The sequence below is a fragment of the Pelobates fuscus genome, chromosome 9, assembly GCF_036172605.1.
Source record: "Pelobates fuscus isolate aPelFus1 chromosome 9, aPelFus1.pri, whole genome shotgun sequence".
NCBI classification, from domain to species: Eukaryota; Metazoa; Chordata; class Amphibia; order Anura; family Pelobatidae; genus Pelobates; species Pelobates fuscus.
Genome location: NC_086325.1, coordinates 111,537,627 through 111,565,371, shown reverse-complemented (window position 1 = coordinate 111,565,371; position 27,745 = coordinate 111,537,627). Strand labels below are relative to the sequence as shown.

At 41.6% G+C, this 27,745-nt stretch overlaps 1 protein-coding gene across 1 annotated transcript in view; it reads left to right on the top strand.

Moving 5' to 3' along the window:
- Positions 1-27,745, top strand: part of ADGRD2 (adhesion G protein-coupled receptor D2) — a 642,889-nt gene that overhangs the window by 340,199 nt on the left and 274,945 nt on the right. Inside the window, exon 19 of the mRNA XM_063432309.1 lies at positions 23,870-23,985. Coding sequence (XP_063288379.1) covers positions 23,870-23,985 — 116 coding nt within the window. The remainder of the gene's footprint in view (positions 1-23,869; positions 23,986-27,745) is intronic.

Sequence of the window (27,745 nt, the reverse complement as noted above, 5' to 3'; positions counted from 1 at the left end):
ACACACTGCACTCATACAAACACACTGCACTCATACACACACACACTGCACTCATACACACACTGCACTCATACACACACTGCACTCATACACACACACACTGCACTCATACACACACACTGCATTCATGCACACACACTGCATTCATTATATACACACACTGCATTCATTATATACACACACTGTAAATAAATATTAAATTAATATAATTTTTTTAGGATCTAATTTTATTTAGACATTTACCAGTAGCTGCTGCATTTCCCACCCTAGTCTTATACTCGAGTCAATAAGTTTTCCCAGTTTTTTGGGGTAAAATTAGGGGCCTCGGCTTATATTCAGGTCGGCTTATACTCGAGTATATACGGTAATCATTACAGAATTTTGGTGGCGCAACACCAAAAAAAATATAAGATAGGGATAGAAAAGTTATACAGAAAGAAGAAAAATATAGGCTAGGTAGTACAAAGACAAATTATATAAAATAAATAAATAAAATGTTAGAGGAAAAATCCAGTAATATATAAATATAAAATATAAACTACTCTAAACCATTAGAAGGCAGAATTTTGAAATAAAAGTTTTAAAAAAGTGAACATATAAAAACTAAATAAATCAAAGGCAATTTAATTAGAGTCGACTCACCTGGGAGGCAGGCAGCAAAGAAAGAGGAGTTGGAAGGAGTCTGATGGCACTATATATCACTGTTATGGATTCTAATTGGTTGAATTTTTTACACTCATTGTTAACTGTTTTTTTTTTTTTTGCTGCTGGGAGTTTCAGTTGAGAAAGACAAGCAAATATGAAGCCTCCCATAAAATCGGGATCTTGCTGGCATTTGTGTGTTAAAGGTGGCATAACATGTAAACATAGAGACATAGAAACATAGAATGTGACGGCAGATAAGAACCATTCGGCCCATCTAGTCTGCCCAATTTTCTAAATACTTTAATTAGTCCCTGGCCTTATCATACAGTTAGAATAGCCTTATGCCTATCCCACGCATGCTTAAACTCCATTACTGTGTTAACCTCTACCACTTCAGCTGGAAGGGTCTTCCATGCATCCACTACCCTCTCAGTAAAGTAATACTTCCTGATATTATTATTTTTAAATCTTTGCCCATCTAATTTAAGACTATGTCATCTTGTTGTGGTAGTTTTTCTTCTTTTAAATACAGTCTCCTCCTTTACTGTGTTGATTCCCTTTATGTATTTAAATGTTTCTATCATATCCCCCCTGTCTCGTCTTTCCTCCAAGCTATACATGTTAAGTTCCTTTAACCTTTCCTTGTAAGTTTTATCCTGCAATCCATTAACCAGTTTAGTAGCCCTTCTCTGAACTCTCTCTAAGGTATCAATATCCTTCTGAAGATATGGTCTCCAGTACTGCGTACAATACTCCAAGTGAGATCGCACCAGTGTTCTGTACAATGGCATGAGCACTTCCCTATTTCTACTGCTAATACCTCTCTCCATATAAAACCAAGCATTCTGCTAGCATTTCCTGCTGCTCTATTACATTGTCTGTAGCCATTATTAGTCTCAGGGCTGTATAAAATGGAAATCATAGCCATGTTTGAGATATCTCCACATACATTTATTGAAAAGACATGGCAAGCATATATAAACAATACTGAAATAATAAATTAGAGAGACTAAAAGAAACTAAACAAGAGGCTAAAAAATAAATTAAACAAACAATGACACAATGAAAAGTTAGTATGGAGATTTTGGGATAAAGGACAACAAAGGTGCTGACTCAGGGCCGGACTGGCCCACCGGGATACCGGGAAATTTCCCGGTGGGCCGCGGCACCTGGGGGGCTGGAGGGAGAGAGGGTGCCCTGCTCCCTATATTTTAATAATATTGCGGCCGCCGGCCGCATTGTCGGTGCCGCCGGGTGGCCGGTCCGGCGGCACACTCTGAGGATTTATACTTGCAGCCGGCGGCCCCATCTCCTGTGCTGACAGCTATGCTGCTGTCAGTATCAGTGAGTGTGCCGGGCGGCCGCCTAAGCGATCCGGCGGCACACTCACTGATACTGACAGCAACATAGCTGTCAGCACAGGAGGACTGAGGGAGGGGGCGGAGCTAACTACCAAGCTCCCTCGCGGTTCCCATAATCCCCAGCTCAGCCACATCATAGAGTAATCACTACTCTATGATGTGTAGATGCTAGGAATAATGGGGACCGCGAGGGAGCATGGTCGTTAGCTCCGCCCCCTCCCTCAGTCCTCCTGTGACAAGTTAAGCAGGCACACGGAAGGGGGGTCAAATAGAGGGGAAGGAAGGGGGGGGCAAATAGAGGGGAAGGAGGGGGCAGGGGGGGCAAATAGAGGGGAAGGAGGAGGGGGGGGCAAATAGAGGGGAAGGAGGGGGGCAAATAGAGGGGAAGGAGGAGGGGGGCAAATAGAGTTAGATAAATAGAGGGGAAGGGGGGGGCAAATAGAGGGGAAGGAGGGGGGGGGGCAAATAGAGGGGAAGGAGGGGGGGCAAATAGAGGGGAAGATAAATAGAGGGGAAGGGGGGCAAATAGAGGGGGAGGAGGGGGGGCAAATAGAGGGGAAGATAAATAGAGGGGAAGGGGGGCAAATAGAGGGGAAGATAAATAGAGGGGAAGGGGGTGCAAATAGAGGGGAAGATAAATAGAGGGGAAGGGGGGCAAATAGAGGGGAAGGAGGGGGGCAAATAGAGGGGAAGATAAATAGAGGGGAAGGGGGGCAAATAGAGGGGAAGATAAATAGAGGGGAAGGGGGGCAAATAGAGGGGAAGGAGGGGGGAAGGGGGGGAATAGAGGGGGAGGATGGGGGGGGGCAAATAGAGGGGAAGAGAAATAGAGGGGAAGGGGGGCAAATAGAGGGGAATGAGGGGGGGGCAAATAAATAGAGGAGAAGATAAATAGAGGGGAAGGGGGGGGCAAATAGAGGAGAAGGGGGAGACAAAAAGAGGGGAAGGGGGGTAAATAGAAGAGAAGGGGGAGACAAATAGAGGGGAAGGGGGGCAAATAGAGGAGAAGGGGGAGACAAATAGAGGGGAAGGGGGGCAAATAGAGGGGAAGGGGGAGACAAATAGAGGGGAAGGGGGGTAAATAGAACAGAAGGGAGGGACAAATAGAGGGGAAGGGGGTAAATAGAGGAGAAGGGGGAGACAAATAGAGGGGAAGGGGGAGACAAATAGAGGGGAAGGGGGGTAAATAGAGGAGAAGGGGGAGACAAATAGAGGGGAAGGGGGGTAAATAGAGGAGAAGGGGGAGACAAATAGAGGGGAAGGGGAGAGGCAAATAGAGGGGAAGGGGGAGGCAAATAGAGGGGAAGGGGAGAGGCAAATAGAGGAGATGGGGTAGGCAAATAGAGGGGAAGGGGGGGAGACAAATAGAGGAATAATAGAAACACAGGGAGAGGGGGGACACAGAGACTGAGGGGTAATAGAGACATAGGGCAAGGGGGGACAAAGAGACAGAGGGGTAATAGAGAAACAGGGGATGGGGTTGACAAATAGAGGGGTAATAGAGAGACACAGGAGAAGGGGGGACACAGAGACAGATGGGGTAATAGAGAGACACAGGGGATGGGGGTACAAAGAGACAGAGGGGTAAGAGAGAGACACACGGATGAGATGGGGAAGAGAGACACATAGAAGGTTTGTTGGGGTGACAAAGAGACATACAGTAGGGAAGGGGGACAAAGTGACACAAGATTTGTGGGAGGCAACGCTGGGCTGGGGAAAAAGAGACAGAGAGTAGCTGGGAGAAGAGAAAGAGGCACACAGAGTATGGAGTTAGAAAGAGACACACAGATGAGATTTGGAAGGGGAGAAAGAGACAAAGTGTCTGGGGCTAAGAACAACACAAAAGGGGCTGGGGGAAAGAGAAATACAGAGGCTGGAGAAGGGTAAAAAGAAACACACATGGACTGGGATAAAGTAAAAGATGCACAAGGGTCGCTGTAAGAGAAAAAAAAGGAGACAATTGGAGACAAGATACACTAAACGAGGAAAAGGTAATAGAAGTAAATTGATGTGATCCTGACAGTAATAAACACATAAATATGCATGTATATTAAAGTGTGTATTAGTAACATAATTAAGCCTATAATATTTACACATATAGTAATATACATTTATATATGCATAATACACACATAAATGTCATTAATGTGTGTGTGTGTGTGTGTGTGTGTGTGTGTGTGTGTAATGAGCACGTATTGGCCCAGTCTTGTTGCTAGTTGCATACTCATGCACAATAACATATTCAAAGTGAAGAGCGCACCCATAGAACTTCAAAATTAACCAGATCCCTTCATTTTTTTAGTTGTGCAACTGCAGACATTCAGCATTTCAGTACCATTACTAATATGTCCTTAATAGGCCAAAGTAGTTGTACTGAAACATTGATTACATGCAAATGTACGTCTACTTAAAATAAAGGCGCTCTTTTGTTTATTTTGAAGCCCTATATGCGTTCCTTCGTTGGAGTAAGCGCTTTCAATTTCAAGTTATTTTTTTCACCCTCTATATCAGCACACTATGCTGTCGCGACGCATTATTGGGCTGGTATAGAATTTTTTTCCAGGGCTGATTTTAGTTCCCAGTCCGGCCCTGCTTGTCAGTGGAGTACAATGAGAGGGTTACATGTGCCTCCTATTGTTCCTTTTGTTAATTATATTTGTGCTATCCTTGACATGACAAAAGTTTTGATGATTTATGTTGAGAAAAATGGGTAAACAAAAAGGGTCAAAATGTTATTATCTGTTTTAGATTATTATGTTTAGAAAATGTGTTTTTATGCAACTACATCTTTTATATTTGTAACAAGTACAGGAAGGGTTAATAAACAACTCAAGACCTTTATTTTCAAATGTTAGTTGCTATGCAACCATAGTTCAGAATCAACCAACATAAGGTCAACATTTACTGTTTAACTGCTTTTTACATTAAGACACATAGAAATCATAACATGTATTGACACATTAACAAAACACTCAGTGATGGCTGTAATTACTTCTAAGATATAAGAGAGATTTTTTTTTTTTCCTGGTTTATATTGCAAAGGGGACAAATGCATTTTAGAGTGTCTTTAATGTGGAATGTATACGTAATGTATACATAATGCTAGCAAATGTATGTAGTTAAGAAACTATCCCTATTTAATGTATTGATCTTTAAAACTTTGCAACTTAGTATTTAAAACTTTGCACTGCCTCCTGGTAAACTGTGCAATGCCAAACATGATTGGTGGACAACAGTGTTTGTTTGTTTTTTTAATTTTTTTAAAATATTTTTACATTTCATCCTACAACACACAGTGTCTGCAGTGAACTGGGACATGACGAATAATACTATGTGTTTTACTGTGACTCAGTTGCTAATGGGTTTATTTACTTAAATAGAAACAGAAGAAAAATATTGTTGCCAGTATAGATGAACTAGAATATATATTTGCTTATTTACTGTGCCTTTAATGTCTATATTCAACTTTCTTGGATGGTCGTGTTTTGCAGTGGTTACAACCTTAATTTCAAATGGGCTTTACTGGCATTTTTACACACGACATATTTAACATCTTACAATTAAGGTGTTAAATATTTTGTTTTGTGAATCAAAAGTTATTTAAAAATGATTAATGAAAAAATATATTTATATTGTTAATGCAAAAATGCATTCAATCATTTTTTAAATTATCTATATAATCTGGTAACACAGCATCTTTATTGTTTTAACTGTAAAGAAGCCATTGCTCTGCTGTAAGCGCCAATGCCTTTTTCCAGTACCTCTTGTCTGTTGTGTATTCATAATTAATGCTTTCTATCACCCTTACTTGTTTTGTAGCTTGTCTTTGCAATTTTTCTAGTTCTGCAATAACATCTTTAAAACAGTTACCCACAATTGCACTACATATTCAAGATGATAGGGTCTTACCATTGATTTTTTTTTTTTTAATTCTTTATTTTTGTAGTAGTTGGAACGGTTACAAGCTTGCATATGGTACCCCAACGGCATTCCATACGGTGTGTGAAACATTTGGTACGGGAGGTATTAGGTTGACAAAGCACCATTTTTTTTGTTGTTGTTTTTTTTTTTGTTTAAGCGTTACATAGTGAAGCAGGCTTGAGCATAATGTAAGAGTACAAATTACAGGAATATGTCAGACTTGTTGGCATCGTTTTCATGTCATAATATGCATTGAGGTGTGGCTAGCTGCGCGTATTGTGGTATAGTAGAGTGAATGAGTAAAGTCACACTGTATATCAGCATTTTACATAAAAATCTGCCAGGCTGCAAATGGACTATAAACATGTATAAAACCAATAAACAAAAAAAATACGGATGGACAAGAGATTAGTTCTAGTTTCTGAAATATGTAGCAACTGTTGCTCAATTTGACTGTGCGAGCGTAGTGTGTTAAATTGTGAGTGTGAGCTGTGTTCTCACTAGGCAGGCATGAGATGAAGTTACTTGGGTTATATCCCCAGGTATCCCTCTATCGAGTGGGAAAGCTAGAGAGTGTGTACCCTGTTCTGCTGTTCAGGGCGGGGGGGTTCCATTAAGGGCTCGTGGTAAACTGTGCTAACCAGTGTACTGGCCATGCCGGTGCGGGACAGTCTAGTGCTGTGTGAGTTTTAACGTGTCGAAGACGTAAGCAGTGGTTGGAGGGAAAGAGGCCCGTGTTTGGGGCGCTCGGGCACCTCATAAGCCCATGAGGGACATTTTACCCCTGTGTGCCGTGGATCTTGCTCATTACGGTAACTGACCGTGCTAGGCCAACATCAGGCAATAGAAGGGGCTAAAACATACCAACAGCGTGGATGCTGAGTACAGTTGTGGGGCGGTGCCTTTGGGATGGTGCTGTCTGAGATACTGGCGTTAATTTTGGAATCGCCCGTCTATGCGGCAGCGGCCCTGTCTTAGACTCAGTGCTCTGCCCGGGTTATCTAGGGGCAGTCTGACATAGTAGGAGGCCCAAAAGTGATATGTTGGGGGGCGCTCATAAGTGTATGTGGTGAGACATGTGTGTATGTGGTGAGACAAGTAGAGGTGGGAGTCTATGGAAAGGCCCTGTGGGTACAGCGAGGTTAACATGCCAACACAGCCGGCCTGATCCCTGGTAAGAATCCTAAGAGAGGTCCTATATCCTGAAGACTGGCCGGGGTGGTGACCCTAAACATTAAACTAATGCGTCGTCGTATTATGTAGTATCTGAGTAAGAGTATATTCCAAAGTTAGAAACATTAACAACATAATAATAAAACATAACATAAGGGAGAGGTTAAGTCTCTGGATGTGCCATCAGTTGTATTTTGATCAGAACGTCAGATGTCCCATTCTGCGTCCAGGTGTGCACCCTGGGTGTAGGCCATTGGTGTCGTTCAGCCGGTGTTCCAGGTGCGTCTCATGGGACAGTCTGTGAGTCGGGCCACATGTCCATTGGACCACCCAGTCCCAGGAACAGCAACAAAAAGGTATGTGAGGAGCCTTTAGTCCGCCTGTAGTGTTAGCGAGAGTCCGCCGATAGTGCCGATTGGGTGGCGTTTCTCAGGACAAATGTCTCGGAGGAGGCTGGGTTCCCCAAACGGGAGCTGGGGTGCTTGCCAGGCTGCTGAATGGCGTCCTGAGGGAGGCCCCACGCCGCCAGGTGCTTTCTTGCCTCCGGGAGGTCGGATACTAGATAGGTGTCAGTCCCGTGGAGTACTTGTAGTTTACGGGGTGGGCGCCATTGGTATTGTATGTTGTGTGCGCGAAGTAAGGTGGTAAGTGGCCTGAGGGCTGCGCGCCATTGCATTGTTCCTCTAGATAGATCCGTGTAAAAAAGGAGGGACATATCCTCGAAGGCATATGGCGTGTTTCCCCTGGTGGCTGCCATTATGGCCATTTTATCCTGGCGTTTATTGAATTTAACAATAATGTCCCTGGGTGCTGTCTGTGGGGCTGTCGCGGGTTTGGGTATACGGAATGCACTGTCGATGTTTATGCCCTTGGCCTGTCTGACGGGGAGGATCGTGCTTACCAGACGCCGGATTAGATGAGGCACCTCGGCATCCGAGATAGACTCCGCTACACCCCTGATCTTAAAGTTTTGTGCCCGCCACGTGTCTTCCATAGCCGCCATTTTGTGTTCCGCTTGGATGTGCTGCTGTTGTAGGGCGGCGACATCTCTCTGCAGAGCGGCAAGTTGCTGTGTATGGCTCATTGTGGTTCGTTCGGCGACATCCATGCGGTCCGACAGGCCTTGGATGTCTCTCTTCATTTCCGCCATGTCAGCCTGGATGCCCCGTCGGAGCTCGGCCAGCAGCTCCCTCATCTCCGCCTTTGTGACCGGAGTAGCGTCCGTCTGTGCTTTGGGTGTTGTCGGCGGTTTCAAAGCGGGTGAGGCAATCTCTTCTTGGTCCGAGAATGGGTCGTCTGAGTTAGCAAAGTCGTCCGCATCGCCTGCTTAGTCCGCCATGTTGGGTTCCAGGGCCTCTTGCGCTCTCCGCCACAAGTCCCCAATACTTGCTCCCGGACGCGTTCCGTCTGATTTCAGTTTTTTACTTTTCTTTCCCATGCTACCTAGGTTGTAGGAGCTGTCAGCTTGGTCGTACGATTTTGGGGGGATAATATTTAGTAGTTTTGTGGCAATAAGCTGGTATTATCATGGAGCTCACTGGAGATGCGACCGCTCTGTTCGGCTGTTGGCTCCGCCCCCCTTACCATTGATTTTTAAAGAAGAAAAATCATATTTGGATCACTTTGACCAAACCCCTTTTATACACAGAAGCACCTTTTGCTAGCTTTTACAGCAGCTGACCGTCAATTTTCCACATTCAACTGCACACTATCTTTAAGCCAGTGTTCTTTCCAAGAACAGATTTATAAAATCACATCTATCGAATCACCCTGATGTATATTTCTACTAGCTTCTTCATAGATCACAATTAAGTTTGAAGAAACAAAGACCTTTTGAGTGCACCTTATCTCTATTTGGTCTATATTACTACGCCAAAGGAGCACCAAGGCAAGATTCATTGGTTGAATATGTAAAGAGGGTGAGTGCCAAGACTTATTTTTGTGTATGTATATATATATATATATATATATATATATATATATATATATATATATATATATATCAAAATCCAATTAGGTTATGGTGGGGAAAAATTGTGATTGAAAACCCCTTCCACCTGAAGTCTTCCACCAGGGAATGTGATCTCCCCCCTCCCTGGCAAGGTAATAAAATAAAAGATACAAAAAAAAAAACATGCTCCCCCCCCCCCATTTTACACACACACTTCATCTTTACAAGCACACACTCTGTACTCACGACACACACACTACATTCACTATACACACTTTGCACTCACTACAAGACTTCAGGTGGAAGGGGTTTTCAATCACAATTTTTCCCCACCATAACCTAATTGGATTTTGCTTCCCAAGCACTACCAAGCCTCAATAAGCAAACCAGTAACCAACCTCATGCTGATGAGTTGCATTAACAACGAAACAGCTGTCCATGAGTGGTTCACTGGTTTTGCATCTTTTCCTAAATTGTGTTCCAAGCAGTTGTATACTGCAAACACAGATTAAAAGGAATCCATGTTTAAAATGGAATGAGACAAAAATGTGATTCTTTGTTGAACTAATTTGCATATGCCCACCCAGAATCCTTTGCGTCTGCAACATCGCTGCAGTTTGGGGATTTCTGTGGGAAAAGCAAGTCTTATGGCTTGACTGGTGTGCAGATTTTTGTTTAACATTGTATTAAGTATATATATATATATATATATATATATATATAGTGATTTTCATTGTACACTGCAGAGGGGGGCCTAGCAGCACACTCTGTCTTCCTTTCCAGCTGCTCTGTGTCTAACTTTCTTGAGCCCTGCGGCTGTCAGAGCATTGCCACGGGTTACCATGGCAACGCAACGCACAGAACACACACCGGTCTCGCAAGAGTTAGTCAGAGAGGAGCTGGAAAGGGAAGATAGAGTGTGCTCAGAGAGGAGCTGGAAAGGGAAGATAGAGTGTGCCCCCCTCTGCAATGTACCGCAGCTAGCTCCCTCCACCATGCCACTGAACCACCAGGGAATGTGATCTCCCCCCTCCCTGGCAAGGTAATAAAATAAAAGATACAAAAAAAAAACATGCTCCCCCCCCCCATTTTACACACACACTTCATCTTTACAAGCACACACTCTGTACTCACGACACACACACTACATTCACTATACACACTTTGCACTCACTACAAACACACTACATTCACTATACACACTTTGCACTCACTACAAGCACTCTACACACTTTGCACTCACTACAAACACACTACATTCACTATAACACTTTGCACTCACTACAAGTACTCTACATTCACTATACACACTTTGTACTCACTACAAACACAGTAAATTCACTATACACATGTGCACTCAATACAAACACACTACATTCATTATATTTTCGGATTGTGAACGGCGAACGCAAACTTCCGCAAATGTTCGCGAACAGGCGAACCGGGCGAACCACCATAGACTTCAATGGGCAGGCAAATTTTAAAACCCACAGGGACTCTTTCTGACCACGATAGTGATGGAAAAGTTGTTTCAAGGGGACTAACACCTGGACTGTGGCATGCCGGAGGGGGATCCATGGCAAAACTCCCATGGAAAATTACATAGTTGATGCAGAGTCTGGTTTTAATCCATAAAGGGCATAAATCACATAACATTCCTAAATTGTTTGGAATAACGTGCTTTAAAACATCAGGTATGATGTTGTATTGATCAGGTAGTGTAAGGGTTACGCCCGCTTCACAGTGACAGACCAAACTCCCCGTTTAACGCACCGCAAACAACCGCAAACAGTCCATTTGCACAACCGCAAACTCCCCATTTGCACAAGGTTGGATACCAAGCTAGCCATGTCCCATCCCTTGTCCTCACTGATGTCATTGAAGGTCTCTCTTCCTCCACCCAGGAAGCGGGAGATGGAAAAATATGCTTGGTCGGTCCTCCTACTTCAAATTTGGGGCACTGCGCTTGCAATCTAATGTGCCAGCAGATAGGAGTGGTGTGTTAAGTTACATAGTTACATAGTTAGATAGCTGAAAAGAGACTTGCGTCCATCAAGTTCAGCCTTCCTCACACCTGTTTTTTGCTGTTGATCCAAAAGAAAAAAAAAAAAACCAGTTTGAAGCACAATTTTGCAACAAGCTAGGACAAAAAATTCCTTCTTGACCCCAGAATGGCAGTCAGATTTATCCTTGAATCAAGCAGTTATTACCCTACATTGAAAGATTATATCCTTGAATATTCTGTCTTTGCAAGTATGCATCTAGTAGCTGTTTGAACATCTGTATGGACTCTGATAAAACCACTTCTTCAGGCAGAGAATTCCACATCCTGATTGTTCTTACAGTAAAAAACCCTTTCCTTTGCCTTAGACGAAATCTTCTTTCTTCCAGTCTAAACGCATGGCCTCGTGTCCTATGTAAAGTCCGGTTTGTGAATAGATTTCCACACAATGGTTTGTATTGGCCCCGAATATATTTGTATAATGTTATCATATCCCCTCTCAGGCGACGTTTTTCTAAACTAAATAGGTTTAAATTTGTTAACCTTTCTTCATAGCTGATATGTTCCATTCCTTTTATTAATTTTGTAGCCCGCCTCTGCACTTTTTCTAGTGCCATGATATCCCTCTTTAGAACAGGTGCCCAAAATTGCACAGCATATTCAATATGTGGTCTTACCAGTGATTTATAGAGAGGCAAAATGATATTCTCGTCCCGAGAATGAATGCCCTTTTTCATGCATGACAATACCTTACTGGCCTTGGCCACTGCTGATTGACATTGCACATTGTTGCATAGTTTGTTGTCTATAACAATTCCCAAGTCCTTTTCGTGTGTTGTTATCCCTAATTCGCTTCCATTAAGGGTATACGTTGCTTGTGTATTCTTTACGCCGAAGTGCATAACTTTGCATTTTTCAACATTAAATTTCATCTGCCATTTGAGTGCCCAGTCCTCCAGTCTATCTAAATCCTTCTGCAGCAAAGTAATATCTTGCTCACATTGTATTATTTTACAAAGTTTTGTGTCATCTGCAAACACTGAAACATGACTTTCAATGCTGTCTTCAAGATCATTTATAAAAATGTTAAATAGAAGGGGTCCCAGAACAGACCCCTGAGGGACACCACTTGCCACCTCTGTCCAGCTTGAAAATTTACCATTAACGACAACTCTTTGTATTCTGTTTTTAAGCCAATGTTCTACCCAAGAACAAGCATTTTCATCGAGACCGATTTCCTTGAGTTTGAACACTAATCTTTTGTGTGGAACTGTATCAAATGCCTTGGCAAAATCCAAATAGATCACATCCACTGCAACACCCTGATCTATACTTCTACTTACTTCTTCGTAGAACGCAATCAAGTTAGTTTGACATGACCTGTGCTTCATAAAACCGTGCTGATTTTTGCTGATAACCATATTCTTCTCAAGGAATTCTTGAATATTATCCCTTAATAACCTTTCAAATATTTTACCAGCCACAGAAGTTAAGCTCACAGGTCTATAATTTCCAGGCAAGGATTTTGAACCCTTTTTGAATATAGGAACCACATCTGCCTTCCTCCAATCCTCCGGAACACTTCCTGAAAGAAAAGAATCTTGAAAGATTAAAAACAGAGGTTCACTTATTTCTACACTTAGTTCCTTAAGTACACGTGGATGGATACCGTCAGGCCCTGGAGCTTTGTTTATATTAACTTTCTTTAGTTGCTGCAGCACATTGTCTTGAGTTAACCAATTACAATTATTCTGCAAGTTTTTAGTAGCAATCATTTGCACATCTATTGCCATGGGTTCTTCTTTAATATATACGGAGGAGAAATAGTTATTTAGAATTCCTGCCTTTTCTTGGTCTTCATTAACTAACACCCCCGTTTCAGTTTTAAGTGTACCTATACTTTCATTTTTGGGTTTTTTGGAATTTATGTACTTAAAAAATGCTTTGGGGTTGGTTTTGCTCTCTTTAGCTATCATTTTTTCATTTTGAAGTTTAGCAAGTTTAATTGCCTTTTTGCACGCATTATTTGCTTTCTTATATCTTTTATAAGATGCATCTGATTTGTCTGATTTAAATGCTTTAAATGCCCTTTTCTTATTTTTAATCTCTTGTTTTACTTCTCTACTAAGCCACATTGGTTTTAATTTGTTTCTTTTATACTTATTTCCCAATGGTACATACTGAGAAATGTACCTTTCTAATATTTGTTGGAAGATGATCCATTTATCCTCAGTGTTCTTTTCACTAAAGAGTTTATGCCAGTCAATATATTGTAAAGCTTCCCTTATCTTATTGAAATTGGCCTTTTTAAAATTATATGTTTTAGTATACCCCATGTGCTTTTGTTTTTTTGAGTTTATTTCAAAGGACACTATATTGTGATCACTATTTCCCAAGTGCTCACCTACTTGAATGTTGGTCAAAAGATCAACGTTGTTTGTTAAAACCAGGTCCAGACAAGCGTCCATTCTAGTTGGTGCTTGTACAAGTTGTGACATGAAGTTGTCATTTAACAAGTTTAAAAACCTAATTCCCTTTGCTGAGCTACTAGTCCCTATGTCCCAATTTATGTCTGGGTAATTAAAATCTCCAATAATTAAAGTGTTACCAAGATTTGCAGCTTTCTCAATTTGCTCAAACAGCTGTTGTTCCTCGTCAATATTAACATTAGGTGGTTTATAACATATCCCAACCAATAGTTGGTTTCCCTTCTTTTCCCCCAAGCAGATATTTACCCATAAAGCTTCCACATTTTCCTCATCGCATTCAATTTGCTTAAGATTTGGCTTTAAATCATGGTTGACATACAAACATACCCCACCACCCTTCTTGTTTTTCCTATCCTTCCTAAATAATGTGTACCCATTTAAGTTAACTGCCCAGTCATGTGTCTCATCCCACCATGTTTCAGTTATGCCTATTATATCATATTGTTTAGTGTATGCTAATGCCTCTAGTTCCCCCATTTTGTTATTTAGGCTCCTTGCATTAGTAAGCATACATTTAATATCATGCGTCTCTTGTTTATTTTGTGAATTACCAACATTACATAGCTTCTCTGTTCTGAGCTTGCCACTCCCCCCGTCTCCACCCTCCTTATACTGTTCTAAAGCCCATCTCCTTTCTGTCCTATCTCCATTTTGTAGATTGCTATGACCCTCCCCCCCTACTACTAGTTTAAAATCTCCTCCAACCTTCTAGCCATCCTATCCCCCAGCACTGCAGACCCCCTTCCGTTTAGGTGCAATCCATCACTACTATATAGGTTGTACCCAATCGCAAAGTCGCAAAGTAGTACTATTCTTATCAGTTTAATCCCTATTACGTCCCCTAGTAGGGGACGTGTATAAGGCATCGATTTTAGGAAGCAGGAGATGGAAAAAGATGCTTGGTCGGTCCTCCTACTTCAAATTTGGGGCACTGCACGTGCAATCTAATGTGCCACCAGATAGGAGTGGTGTGTTAAGTAGTCCCCCTCATCAGGCCTTTTTTAGTCGAATGTATCGCCCACTGTCAATCCCTTCGGGATCCATCCCTCATTCATTTTAATAAAGGTGAGGTAATCTAGACTTTTTTGACCTAGGCGACTTCTCTTCTCAGTGACAATACCTGCTGCACTGAAGGTCCTTTCTGACAGGACACTTGAAGCGGGGCAGGCCAGAAGTTCTATCACAAATTGGGTTAGCTCAGGCCACAGGTCAAGCCTGCACACCCAGTAGTCAAGGGGTTCATTGCTCCTCAGAGTGTCGATATCTGCAGTTAAGGCGTGGTAGTCTGCTACCTGTCGGTCGAGTCGTTCTCTGAGGGTGGACCCCGAAGGGCTGTGGCGATGCGTAGGACTTAAAAAGCTCTGCATGTCCTCCATCAACAACACGTCTGTAAAGTGTCCTGTCCTTGCCGGTGTGGTCATGGGAGGAGGAGGATGACTTTCACCTCTTCCCCTGTTAGATTCCCATTGTGCTGTGACATCACCCTTATACGCTGTGTAAAGCATACTTTTTAATTGATTTTGGAACTGCTGCATCCTTTCCGACTTGCCGTAATTCGGTAACATTTCAGGCACTTTCTGCTTATACCGGGGGTCTAGTAGCGTGGACACACAGTACAGGTTGTTCTCCTTCAGCCTTTTTATACGAGGGTCCCTCAACAGGCACGACAGCATGGAATACCCCATTTGCACAAGGTTGGATGCCGAGCTACTCATGTCCTGTTCCTCGTCCTCATTGATCTCTCCGAAGGTATCTTCTTCCCCCCAGCCACGTACAACACCACGGGTACCAGATAGGTGACAACGAGCACCCTGGGATGCCTGTTGTGGTTGGTCTTCCTCCTCCTCCTCAAAGCCACATTCCTCCTCTGACTCCTCTTCCTCACAATCCTCTTCCAGCGTTGCAGCAGGTCCAGCAAGCGATGCTGATAAGGCTGTTTCTGGTGGTGATGGTGACCACAACTCTTCCTCTTCACGCTCATCTACGGCCTGATCCAGCACTCTTCGCAGGGCACGCTCCAGGAAGAAAACAAATGGTATGATGTCGCTGATGGTGCCTTCGGTGCGACTGACTAGGTTTGTCACCTCCTCAAAAGGACGCATAAGCCTACAGGCATTGCGCATGAGCGTCCAGTAACGTGGCAAAAAAATTCCCAGCTCCGCAGAGGCTGTCCTAGCACCCCGGTCATACAAATACTCGTTAACAGCTTTTTCTTGTTGGAGCAGGTGGTCGAACATTAGGAGTGTGGAATTCCAACGTGTCGGGCTGTCGCAAATCATGCGCCTCACTGGCATGTTGTTTCGCCGCTGGATATCGGAAAAGTGCGCCATGGCCGTGTAGGAACGCCTGAAATGGCCACACACCTTCCTGGCCTGCTTAAGGATGTCCTGTAAGCCTGGGTACTTATGCACTAAGCGTTGTACGATCAGATTACACACATGTGCCATGCACGGCACATGTGTCAACTTGCCCAAATGCAATGCCGCCAACAAATTTCTTCCGTTGTCACAAACCACTTTGCCGATCTCCAGTTGGTGCAGAGTCAGACACTGATCCACCTGTGCGTTCAGGACGGACAGGAGTGCTGGTCCGTTGTTACTCTCTGCTTTCAGGCAAGTCAACCCCAAGACGGCGTGACACTGCCGTATCCGGGATGTGGAACAGTACCTGGGGAGCTGGGGGGGGGGCGTTGATGTGGAACAAGACACAGCAGCAGAAGAGGACTCAGCCGAGGAGGTTATGGAAGAGGATGGAGTAGGAGGAGTAGAGGAGGTGGCAGCAGGCCGGCCTTCAAGTTGTGGCGGTGTCACCAACTCCTCTGCAGAGCCACACATTCCATGCTTGGCAGCCGTCAGCAGGTTTACCCAATGCGCAGTGTAGGTGATATACCTGCCCTGACCATGCTTTTCAGACCAGGTATCAGTGGTCAGATGGACCCTTGCCTCAAAACTGTGTGCCAGACATGCCATTACTTCCTTTTGCACAATCGAGTACAGGTTGGGGATTGCCTTTTGTGAAAAGAAATTTTGTCTGGGTACCTTCCACTGCGGTGTCCCAATAGCTACAAATTTTTTGAATGCCTCATACTCCACCAGCTTGTATGGTAAAAGCTGGCGGGCTAAGAGTTCAGTCAAGCCAGCTCTCAGACGCCGGGCACGGGGGTGACTTTGTGACATTGGCTTCTTACGCTCAAACATGTCCTTGACAGACACCTGACTGTGGGCAGATGAGCAGGAACTGCTCAAGGCGAGAGACGGAGGGGCGGATGGTTAAGAGGGGGCAAGGAGGACAGCAGTGGTTAACGTGGCTGAAGATGCTGGACCAGAAGGAGGATGGCAGCTTTGAGTTTGTGTGCTGCTTGTACTCATGTTGATCCCATAGGCGTTTGTGATGTGCGATCATGTGCCTTCGCAAAGCAGTTGTACCTAGGTGGGTGTTGGACTTCCCACGACTCAGTTTCTTTTGGCACAGGTTGCAAATGGCATCGCTGTTGTCAGAGGCAGACACACACAAAAAATGCCACACTGCTGAGCTCTGCAATGACGGCATTCTGGTGGTGGACACAGCATGTGTTGATTGGCGTGCTGTCGGGCTGACCCCAGGTGCCGATGCATGCTGTCTGACTGTGCCACTAGCTCCTTGCAACGACCTCCCCCTGCTTCCAACTCGTCTCCTCCTCCTCCTCTCTGTCTCCCCATCTGAACTTTCCCCCTGTTCTTCTTCTCTTCTAGCGGGCACCCACGTGACATCCACGGACGCATCATCTTCATCAACCACTTCACTTGTATCTGACAACTCAGCAAAGGAAGCAGCAGTGGGTACAACATCATCATCATCACACCGTACGTGTGTAATGCTGCCTGACTGAGACATATCCCTGTTATCTACATCCTCTGGCAATAATGGTTGCGCATCACTCATTTCTTCCAACTGATGTGTAAATAACTCCTCTGTCATACCAAGTGAAGCGGCTGTGATGCTAGTGTTGGTGGTGGCGGCAGGCGGGCTAGTGGTAACTTGAGAGGTGCCCGAAGCTAAGCTGGAGGAGGATGGTGCATTGAGGTTCCGAGCGGAAGCTGTAGAAGATTGGGTGTCCTGTGTTAGCCAGTCAACTATGTCCTCAGAACTTTTCAAGTTCAGGGTACGTGGCCTCTGAACACTGGGCATTATTCTAGGGCCAAAGGGAATCACAGCACCACGACCACGACGGTCCTTGCTGGGTGGCCTGCCTCTGCCTGTCATTTTTTTTTCGATTAGTGGTACTATGCGTGAAAGCTACTGTGACAACAGATATGAGTGGCACTGGTGTGACACTGTGCCCTGGCAGGCCCTGAAACACACACTCGTGAAGGAAACTGACTGCTATTATATTACAGTCCAAACAGTTTAGCTTTTTTTAAATGCAAGCTATTGGGACACCAGATATGAGTGAATGGTGGCACTGGGCAGGCCCTGAAACGCACACTCATGAAGGAAACTGACTGCTATTATATTACAGTCTAAAAAGTTTTTTGTTTTTTTTTAAATGCAAGCTATTGTGACACCAGTGAGTGAGTGGTGGCACTGGGCAGGCCCTGAAACGCACACTAGTGAAGGAAACTGACTGCTATTATATTGCAGTCCAAAAAGTTTTTTTTGTTTTTTTTTAATGCAAGCTATTGTGACACCAGTGAGTGAGTGGTGGCACTGGGCAGGCCCTGAAACGCACACTAGTGAAGGAAACTGACTGCTATTATATTACAGTCCAAAAAGTTTTTTTTTTGTTTTTTTTAAATGCAAGCTATTGGGACACCAGTAAGTGAGTGGTGGCACTGGGCAAGTGGGCACAGTATACGCTGTGAGCCTGACACAAACGCTGGCAGACAACTAACTGCTATTCAATCTATTACAGTCAAAATAGTATTTAAAAAAAAAATTACACTACTGTTACACCAGATATGAGTTGCACTGGTGTGACACTGTGCCCTGGCAGGCCCTGAAATGCACACTAGTGAAGGAAACTGACTGCTATTATATTATAGTCCAAAAAGTTTTTTTTTGTTAAATGCAAGCTATTGTGACACCAGATATGAGTGGTGACACTGGGCAAGTGGGCACAGTATATGCTGTGAGACAACTAACTGCTTTTCAATCTATTACAGTCAAAAGTTTTTTTTTGTTAAATGCAAGCTATTGTGACACCAGTGAGTGAGTGGTGGCACTGGGAAGGCCCTGAAACGCACACTAGTGAAGGAAACTGACTGCTATTATATTACAGTCAAAACAGTTTTTTTCTTTTTTTTTTTTTTTTTTTTTAAATGCAAGCTATTGTGACACCAGTGAGTGAGTGGGCACAGTATATGCTGTGAGCCTGACACACAGGCTGGCAGGCAGGCAGGCAGGCAACTGCAATTACATTACACAGAAAAAAAGCAGACTGATGTTCTAGCCCTGAAAAGGGCTTTTTGGGGTGCTGTCCTTACAGCATAGATCAGATGAGTCCTTCAGGACTGTAGTGGACACTGAATACACTAGCCTAGCTATCAATTTCCATATCAAATCAGCAGCAGCTACACTGTCCCTACTCTCACTAAGAATGCAGCTTCACAATGAATGTATGAATGGATGCTGTCCAGGAGTTGGGAGAGTCTGGGAGGGAGGGTCTGCTGCTGATTGGATGGAATGTGTCTGCTGACTGTGAGGTACAGGGTCAAAGTTTACTCAATGATGACGAATAGGGGGCGGACCGAACAGCGCATGTGTTCGTCAGCCATGGCGAACGCGAACAAGCGATGTTGCCAGGAACTATTCGCTAGCGAACAGTTTGGGACATCACTAATTATATGCACTCTGCATTCACTACACACACAACATTCACTGTACACACTCTGCACTCACTACACACACACGCACTACACTATACACACTCTGCATTCACTACAAACACACTAAATTTACTATACACACTCTGCACTCACTACACACACACTAAGTTCACTATACACACTCTGCACTCACTACACACACACACACACACACACTACATTCACTATACACACTCTGCATTCACTACATACACTCTGCAGTCACTATGCACACACTATACATCCACTACAAAAACACACACACTGCAGTCATTATACAAGCACACACTCTGCATTTGCTATACACAAACTACATCCACTACACAAACTCACACTCTACATTCACTATACACACCTACATTCACTACACACACACTCTGCATCTAATGCATACAAACATTACATACATTACACAAAATGTACAATCTGCATCCACTATACACACTACATCCATGACACACATTCTACATGCTCTATACACACACCACATTCAGTACACAACACTTCATCCTTGTGGGCGGACTGCCTTTGGGGCCCAGACCTTGAGCTGTGTCATGGGCCCCTACATTTCTGATGGCAGCCATGAACAGACACATAAGGCACTTTATATGTTTGGAGACTGACAGTTTATAAAAGTGTTGATTTCCATAGAAATCAGCACTTTTTAAATTTACTCATATTTCTTTATTTTTAAGGAACACTATAAGGTTAGGAACACAAACCTGTATTCCTAATCCTATGGTGTTAAAACACCATCTAGCCCCCCCTGCATCTCCCACCCCCCTTAAAGGGACACTATAGTCACCTGAACAACTTCAGCTTAATGAGCTTGTTCAGGTGAGAAGAACTATAGCTCCCTGCAGCCTTTCTCATGTAAACACTGTGTTTTCTGAGAAAATACAATGTTTACATTGAAAGCTAGGAACACCTTCAGCTGCAGTCACTCAGAGTGAACCAGAGTGACTTCTGAGTGGATGGAGGCATAATATGAGGCGTCCACTCAGACATGCTGTGCACGAGCATCCTGTGATTCAGTATCTCCTCCAACTGCATGCAGACACTGAACTTTCCTCATAGAGATTCATTGATTCAATTCATCTCTATGAGGAGATGCTGATTTGCCAGGGCTGTGTTTGAATCATGCAGGCTCTGCCCCTGATCTGCCTGCATGTCAGTCTCAGACAATCCTATGGGGAAGCACTGTGATTGGAACAGTCTATTATATGTCACCAAACTGCTTGTTTTTCCTGAGTCTAACAGCATGCAGATTTACAGCTTCCAGCTTGAATACAGTAAGATTTTTACTATATTTATGGAGGCATGAGGGGCCCAGGGGGGCTAGATGGCCCTAGTAACAGTATAGGGTCAGGAAAACTAAGTAAAAAAAGTAAAAGTAAAAAAAAAAAAAAAAAAAAAGTATTTTTACCAATTTTCTCATTTTAGCCTAAACAAATAAAAGAAAAACACAATACAAATAGATACATTTATTCTTAGTCATCCAATTTGATGCCAAGGGAGGAGGGGGAGCATATCATCTTAAAATCATTTGTGATTATCAATGGAACGTTCATGCACTGGAATCTTTAAGGATACTAAATACTTTATCATAACATTTATCCCATATAGTGTTTTCTTTTAATGAGTTTGATTACTCCAACTCAGACTTTTTTCCATTCTAATTTGATGTATACATTTGTTTTGCACGAGCCTCCATGGGATATTGCTTTTACCTTTCACCATCACCATTTTGATTGCAGGTAATAAATGAATCGTCATTATTTAATCTATACGAGAAATAGAAGGCCATGTTAAATAGAGGAATGCAAAATTGGACAATTTAACTATCTCAATATAAAGGATGATGGCCAGAAATTCAAAGTTCTATCCCATGCTTCTCTTATTTTTTCACAAGAAAATACCTGCTGCTTGTAAGCATCTTCAAAATCTCGAATTTACATTCGGAAACCCAAATCATCAGAACTGTTTGATTTATATCTTACATAGTTACATAGGCTGAAAAGAGACAAGTGTCCATCAAAATCAGCCTTCCACATATTTGTTTTCTTGCTGTTGATCCAAAAGAAGGCAAACTTTCCCCCCCCCCCAAAAAAAAAAAAAAAAAACAGTTTGAAGCACTTCCAATTTTGCAACAGAATGGCAGTCGGATTAATCCTTGGATCAAGAAGCATTTACTCTACATTGAAAAATTATATCCTTGAATATTCAGTTTTTGCAAGTATTAATAGATCTTATCAATTCAAGTCCTTTACACAATGGATGGAGTATTTCATTTGAGTTAAATGTAGTTTTAATTGCATTTGAAATCTCACTCGTTATATCAGTCACAAGAGATTTCAGAAAGCTCTTTATTCTACTATAGTTAAATAGTTATTTTGATGGTAGCTTATACTTGATTAATATTTGAGGAAAAGTTTTTTTTTTATTTATAATCCGTCATTAATAGTGACATGCAGTTTATGTCTACTTGTTTACAATTTATTTGTTTACAATTGTCAAGGTTGTCTAAAGAATCCCAACATTGACCCTAACATCCTGTCCAACTACCGTCCTATCTCGCTACTGCCTTTTGCATCCAAGATCCTTGAAAGACTTGTGTATGCGAGATTGACAGACTTCCTCGAGTCCAACTCTCTGCTAGACCTGCTTCAGTGTGGTTTTCGCGCTAAGCACTCTGTGGAAACGGCACTGACCAAAGTATCCAATGCTCTACTTGCTGCAAAATCTCATGGTCATTATTCTATCCTAATTCTCCTTGACCTGTCTGCGGCTTTTGACACTGTAGTTTCCATCTCAGAAACATTGAGCTCATCCGAACCTACTTAACGCCAGATGTGACTAAGGTGCTGGTAAATTCCACTGTCCTTACTCACCTTGACTACTGTAATCCGCTTCTCAGTGGTCTTACATGCTCCCAACTTGCGCCGTTACAGTCTATAATGAATTCGCCGGCTAGGTTCATCTTCCTGTCCGCCCGCACCTCCCACGCCTCACCCTTCTGTCAGTCCCTACATTAGCTTCCTGTAAGATATAGGGCTCAATTTAAAATTATGGTTCTTGCTTTATCTATCCTCCCTAATACACAAGTATGTCCCGTTTAGGCCCTTACGCTCTGCTGAAGACTTACGTCTATCTTCTGTCTGTACGCCCACCTCTGATGCTCGCCTTCAAGACTTCTCAAGGGTTGCACCATTCCTGTGGAACTCACTTCCCTCCTCCGTTAGATGCTCACCAGTCTCCACTTCTTCAAAAAATCATTAAAAACCCACTTCTTCATAAAAGTGTATCAATTAAACTGTTAATAGCTCCCGACTGATTCCTCTCTTGCAACTGTCATTAGACTAATACTATCCTTACCTTTGTGTCACTTTACCCCACTCCCTCTTGCATGTAAGCTCATTGAGCAGGGCCCTCAACCCCTCTGTTCCTGTGTGTCCAACTTGTCTGGTTACAACTACATGCCTGTTCGTCCACTCATTGTAAAGCGCTGCGCAATTTGTTGGCGCTATATAAATAATAACATAATAATAATAATAGTATAATACACGGTGTTCAATAAAGTTTAAATTAAGATATATTTTGGATTTTCTTGCTAATACCAAGTGAAGTTTTCATTTTCTTCCAACGTCTCAAAAAATGAATATGATTTATCAGATTTTGAGTTTTTCTCTTATTAATAATATTTTGTCCCAGTACATTCCAGACCAGACAATTTAGATCGGTCATCTCTCCTGCTTTTGCTTCTATCATATACCATCCTTCTTTTTAATTACTCTGTAGTTGCATTCTATTGATATGGACCAGGATAAAGGAAAAGATTAAAGGCTTCCCCAGGTATCTTTTTGACATCTTTTGAGCAAGCATAAATTGATAATTCAATTCATAAATGTAAGGTTTCTTACATTGTGTTATTGTTACTGTTACTCACATTTTGCTCTGCGCTTTCATGGATTTCATTGACTTCTTGCTTGTTTCTTAAATGTCCCCCTTACTTGGAGACTGAGTTTTGGTGGTCAAAATTTGGTAATCAAAACTTAAAACTCTTAATAGAATCGGGTTGGATCCTACTCTTTTTTTATTTTTTTATTATTTAATTTAATAGTGTTACAGGCAATATTAAAGGTGCAGGGTTTTGCTACCTCATTGGCCTTCATGATGTTATTGTTTAAATATTCTTTACAACAAACTTTGAAACCTTCCAAAAATAGGTATATCTGTTTCGAGATTACAACACACTTCAACAATGGCATACTTTCTTTAACTAATAATACAACTTTAGAAGACAGCTGTGTTATTTATTTAGGGGTCATAATATTAGTATTAAGATGAATAGTTTTAATTACATAATATTTTTTGCTGAAATAAAATTGTTAAGCATAAGAACTGTCTCTGAAAAGAAAATGTACCAGGTAGGTATAAGAAAATAGAATACACAATTTTACATCTTATCTCTTTTATACTGGCAGGTTAACACAATTGTACTATTCAGGGTAGTGATGGTGACCATCTCAAGTGCTCGCAGACGCTCCAAGATGTTGACTCCTAACTGTAGCCTCGAGAAACAGATTGGGATACAGGTCTGGTGAGTAATGCCATTTGAAAAAGTTGCCCCATATGTGCTCAGCTACTTAAAGTTGTAAAGCATCGGATATAGATGCAATTCTCGTCAAAGATCCAGGATTTAGGAATTACTCAGTTTTGTTTATTGAGATGTTATTGGGATAACAATAAAGCACTTATTAATGGTGGAATATGAGGACTAACTTAGGAGCCCCAGTTATAGAGAAAGAGGGCTTTCTGTACAGTTTTTCATTCATCTGAGATTAAATCATATCTATTATCTATAACGGAAAAGATTGGTGGCAACACAATATATCAGACCAGTCCTGCATTATAGTGCAATATGTTAGTGAATAAATCCCTCTGTTTCAAACTGAATACAGGTAGTGAAAACAGTACTATTTATGTTACATTAAGTTATTAAATCAAGTCTGTGCACCATATGCCTTAAGATTACCACTTTTGGGTGGTGGAGTACTGTAATAGTATGGTGCAGATAGTCAATATGTATACAAATATATCTCTCCACGCGCACTTCCAAAAATTACCATGTTCTGGGTCTCCAAACATAAAAATAATCGTATTTATTTCCACGGAGCTACATTTAGTGAATACCGGTGAACTGAAAATGGGAATGTTGTCTGAGAAGGCAAGTAGAGAAAACTCACAGACTTCATAAAATCTGCCAATTGACTATTTTAGCCTAAATTTATTAAAATCAGATTTCAGTTCACCACAGTGTACTAATAGTAAGATTTTACTTCTTGCATCTTTATATCAGCAGTACAGAAATAAAAAAAACAGCACATTGAAACTGGTATGCAATGACTTTTATTAAATAGAGCCGTCTGTTTTTATCAGGTAAATTCTGATATATAAGAAAAAGAGATGGTACAGTACGTCAGAATCATGTATAAAAACAGGATAAAATGTGAATGTACAGGAGTGAAATGCTTGCATTCAACATAATGTATCTGAGGTTGCTTAGCAATACACTTCTTTATAACCTGCAAACTATGGCACTTATTTAATCTCTTTGAATAGAAATAAACAGCTCATTTAATCAACTTATTCATGACCTCAAGTCAATTGTACTATCTTGATTATCCTCCTTCACTGGTAGTCATTAGACAAACGAATTGCAATGTATCTGAATTTTGGCTAATATGTGGGATGTTGGAATTCTGTAACTGTGAAGTGCGATATGGACGTATCACAAACAGAAAATGACATAGACAATGGCTGAATAGGTTTGTTTGCTTAGTGATTTGGTGCCAAAAAAAGAGACTTTTTTTTTTTTTTTTTTTTTAAATCTGAATAGGGTTTCTTGAATTGTTTGCATGGACAATATTCAGATGAGCTGAATCAACGAAATGCAGTTGACTAAATTAATTTTTTTTCTGGCTGAAACTATTTTTTTCACTGCACACAAGTCATGGTTTATACAGTACCCAGGAAAATATATGATTTTATCATTCACTCTTTCAAATGTTTACATTCTAAATATAGCAAGTCTTTCAAGTTTAATAAGTGTGTTAGTATAAAATTATAGCTATTTCTCCTTGTGACTTGGTTTCAAAATATTTCAACTGAACCAAAAGGCACAGTAGGAAAGATAAAGGGCATATTACTGGACCTATTGATGGCCAGTCTATATAGAATACAGAAATACCAAAACTAGGTTAACAATGCATACAGGCCAGGAAGAAAAAATAAACAAAAGGTGCAATTACAGTACACTGGAACCCAAGAGTACAGAAACTGGGATTAGACAAATACGTAGTCAAGAAATAGCCAAGGACTGGTACACAGGAAGGACTGGAACAATGGACTGCACAAAATCAGAGTCAAATACAAGCTAGGTCTCTTACACTGGAGAGTGTAACAGGACAATAATAATAATATGATAATAATATAATAACAACTAGGCAAAATACAAGGTCAGGAATTTGAAATCACAATCACAAAATACAAGGTCAGGTACACTGAATATCACAACGGGAATAGAATAGTGTACTTAAAGGGATTCTACTGTGTTAGGAATACAAAGTTGCTACCCTCTGGTAGCCCCCTACCATGTACCGAGCTGGCATGTAAAGGGTTAAAACAACTTTATTTACTTACCCAATTCCAGTGCCAGCATTCCTAAGCCCTGGGTCCGCCCTCTGGGTCGGTGCTCCACCTCGCCCAACGTCATCTGATGTTTCCTATGGTGATTTTGTGATGCTGGATGTCCTCATGCAGAGGACAGCCAGAGTCACTTGGACCTGGAGGCCGTTAGTATCCAGAAAGTACCTCAAGTGGCTGTCTGATTGCCACTCAAGGCAGTCTTAGTCCTGCAAGTTAATCACTGCAGTTTCTCTAAAACTGAAATGATTTATATTACAGGACTAAGTGGGAGAGGAACATTGCACTCAGACAACTTCAAGGACTTCTGGGTGACTATAGTTTCTCTTTAAAAGCCAGATAATCACAAAGGGCACAGCAGTAGGGTAATACTGTGTTTTATATAGGCTTAAGCCAGTGCATCAAGTGCATGCACAATGCCAAATTAGGTAGCCAACTTCAAAATCTATAAAAAGAAGCTATGATCATGGCTTGCTTCATTTATGCTAGATTGGAGCCATAATGATGCACATACCACCTTGTAAATATGATATGGCTTTGTCTTTGGCTAGAAGCATTGGAAATTGACACAGGTACATCAATATGAGAATAATGGCTAGTCAAAGGAACAGAATTTGACATGGCTGGTCCAGTTTCAGTAAGTGAGTGCTTATTTTTACTTCTAATGCTACTGTGTATATTTTGACGTGGATGTGTCTAAATCAGGAATTGGACTTATACTTGGGCATTCAAGTGTAAAAAAGAAAACTCTAAAATGGTGATTGTCCGTATTTCAGACATTTATGCCTTACTTTGACTCAGCATTCTGGATTTTCCATAGGTACCCTAAAGCTAGCCCCATCCCTTTATGAAGTTACTTTGTGCTGCTAAAATATGTCAGCCCCTATAACTCTTCCTGTAAAATGGGGTTTATAAAAGATCTTGACATACTGTAGTGTTCACAGTCAGACAAAAGAAGCCTTAGATCCTTTTCCTAATAAAGGTGTACTAACTTGAGGCATCGTATTCCCAGTGCTATTCTCATGCTATGCTACGTTTGCATTTTTTTCAATGGTGTGAGGTACAATGGTCAATATAAGACATATTTAAAACATTTCTTTTGATTTGATTTATGTTGCATCACTATTATTTTATGGTTCAGGAAAATTATTATGCATAGCTAATTGTTAAATTAGCTAAATTGGAGTTTGGCTGAGAACCTGGTACTTTGGCAAAGATGCATAGTTGCACGGCAAGAGGAATTGCAATAATTGATAGAATTATCGGTTTAATGAATAATAATGGATTTAAGTTTAAATCAAGTTTTAACCACATTTTTTTTTTTTTTTTAGATTAGGCCCTTTCCATTGAAAATAATAAAACACAAACCAAATGTTATTTTAAACCCACTCATTGCAATGGATATGTCAATTCAAATGTTGTCACAAGATGTCTTGGTTAGAAAGCATACCAAAACGTCACCTAGTTAGGGTAATGGGAAACTGTTGTCAAATACAAGATTTTAGAAAATCAAGCATAAATCTTATAAAATAAATTGACAAGAAAATATCTGAAGAATTACATTAATAAACCATGGGAGAAGTTGAGATTTTGAAGACTTCTTTAATAAGAAACAAAGATATTGTTCACAAATCTGTCTAAATCTGTGTTTGTGA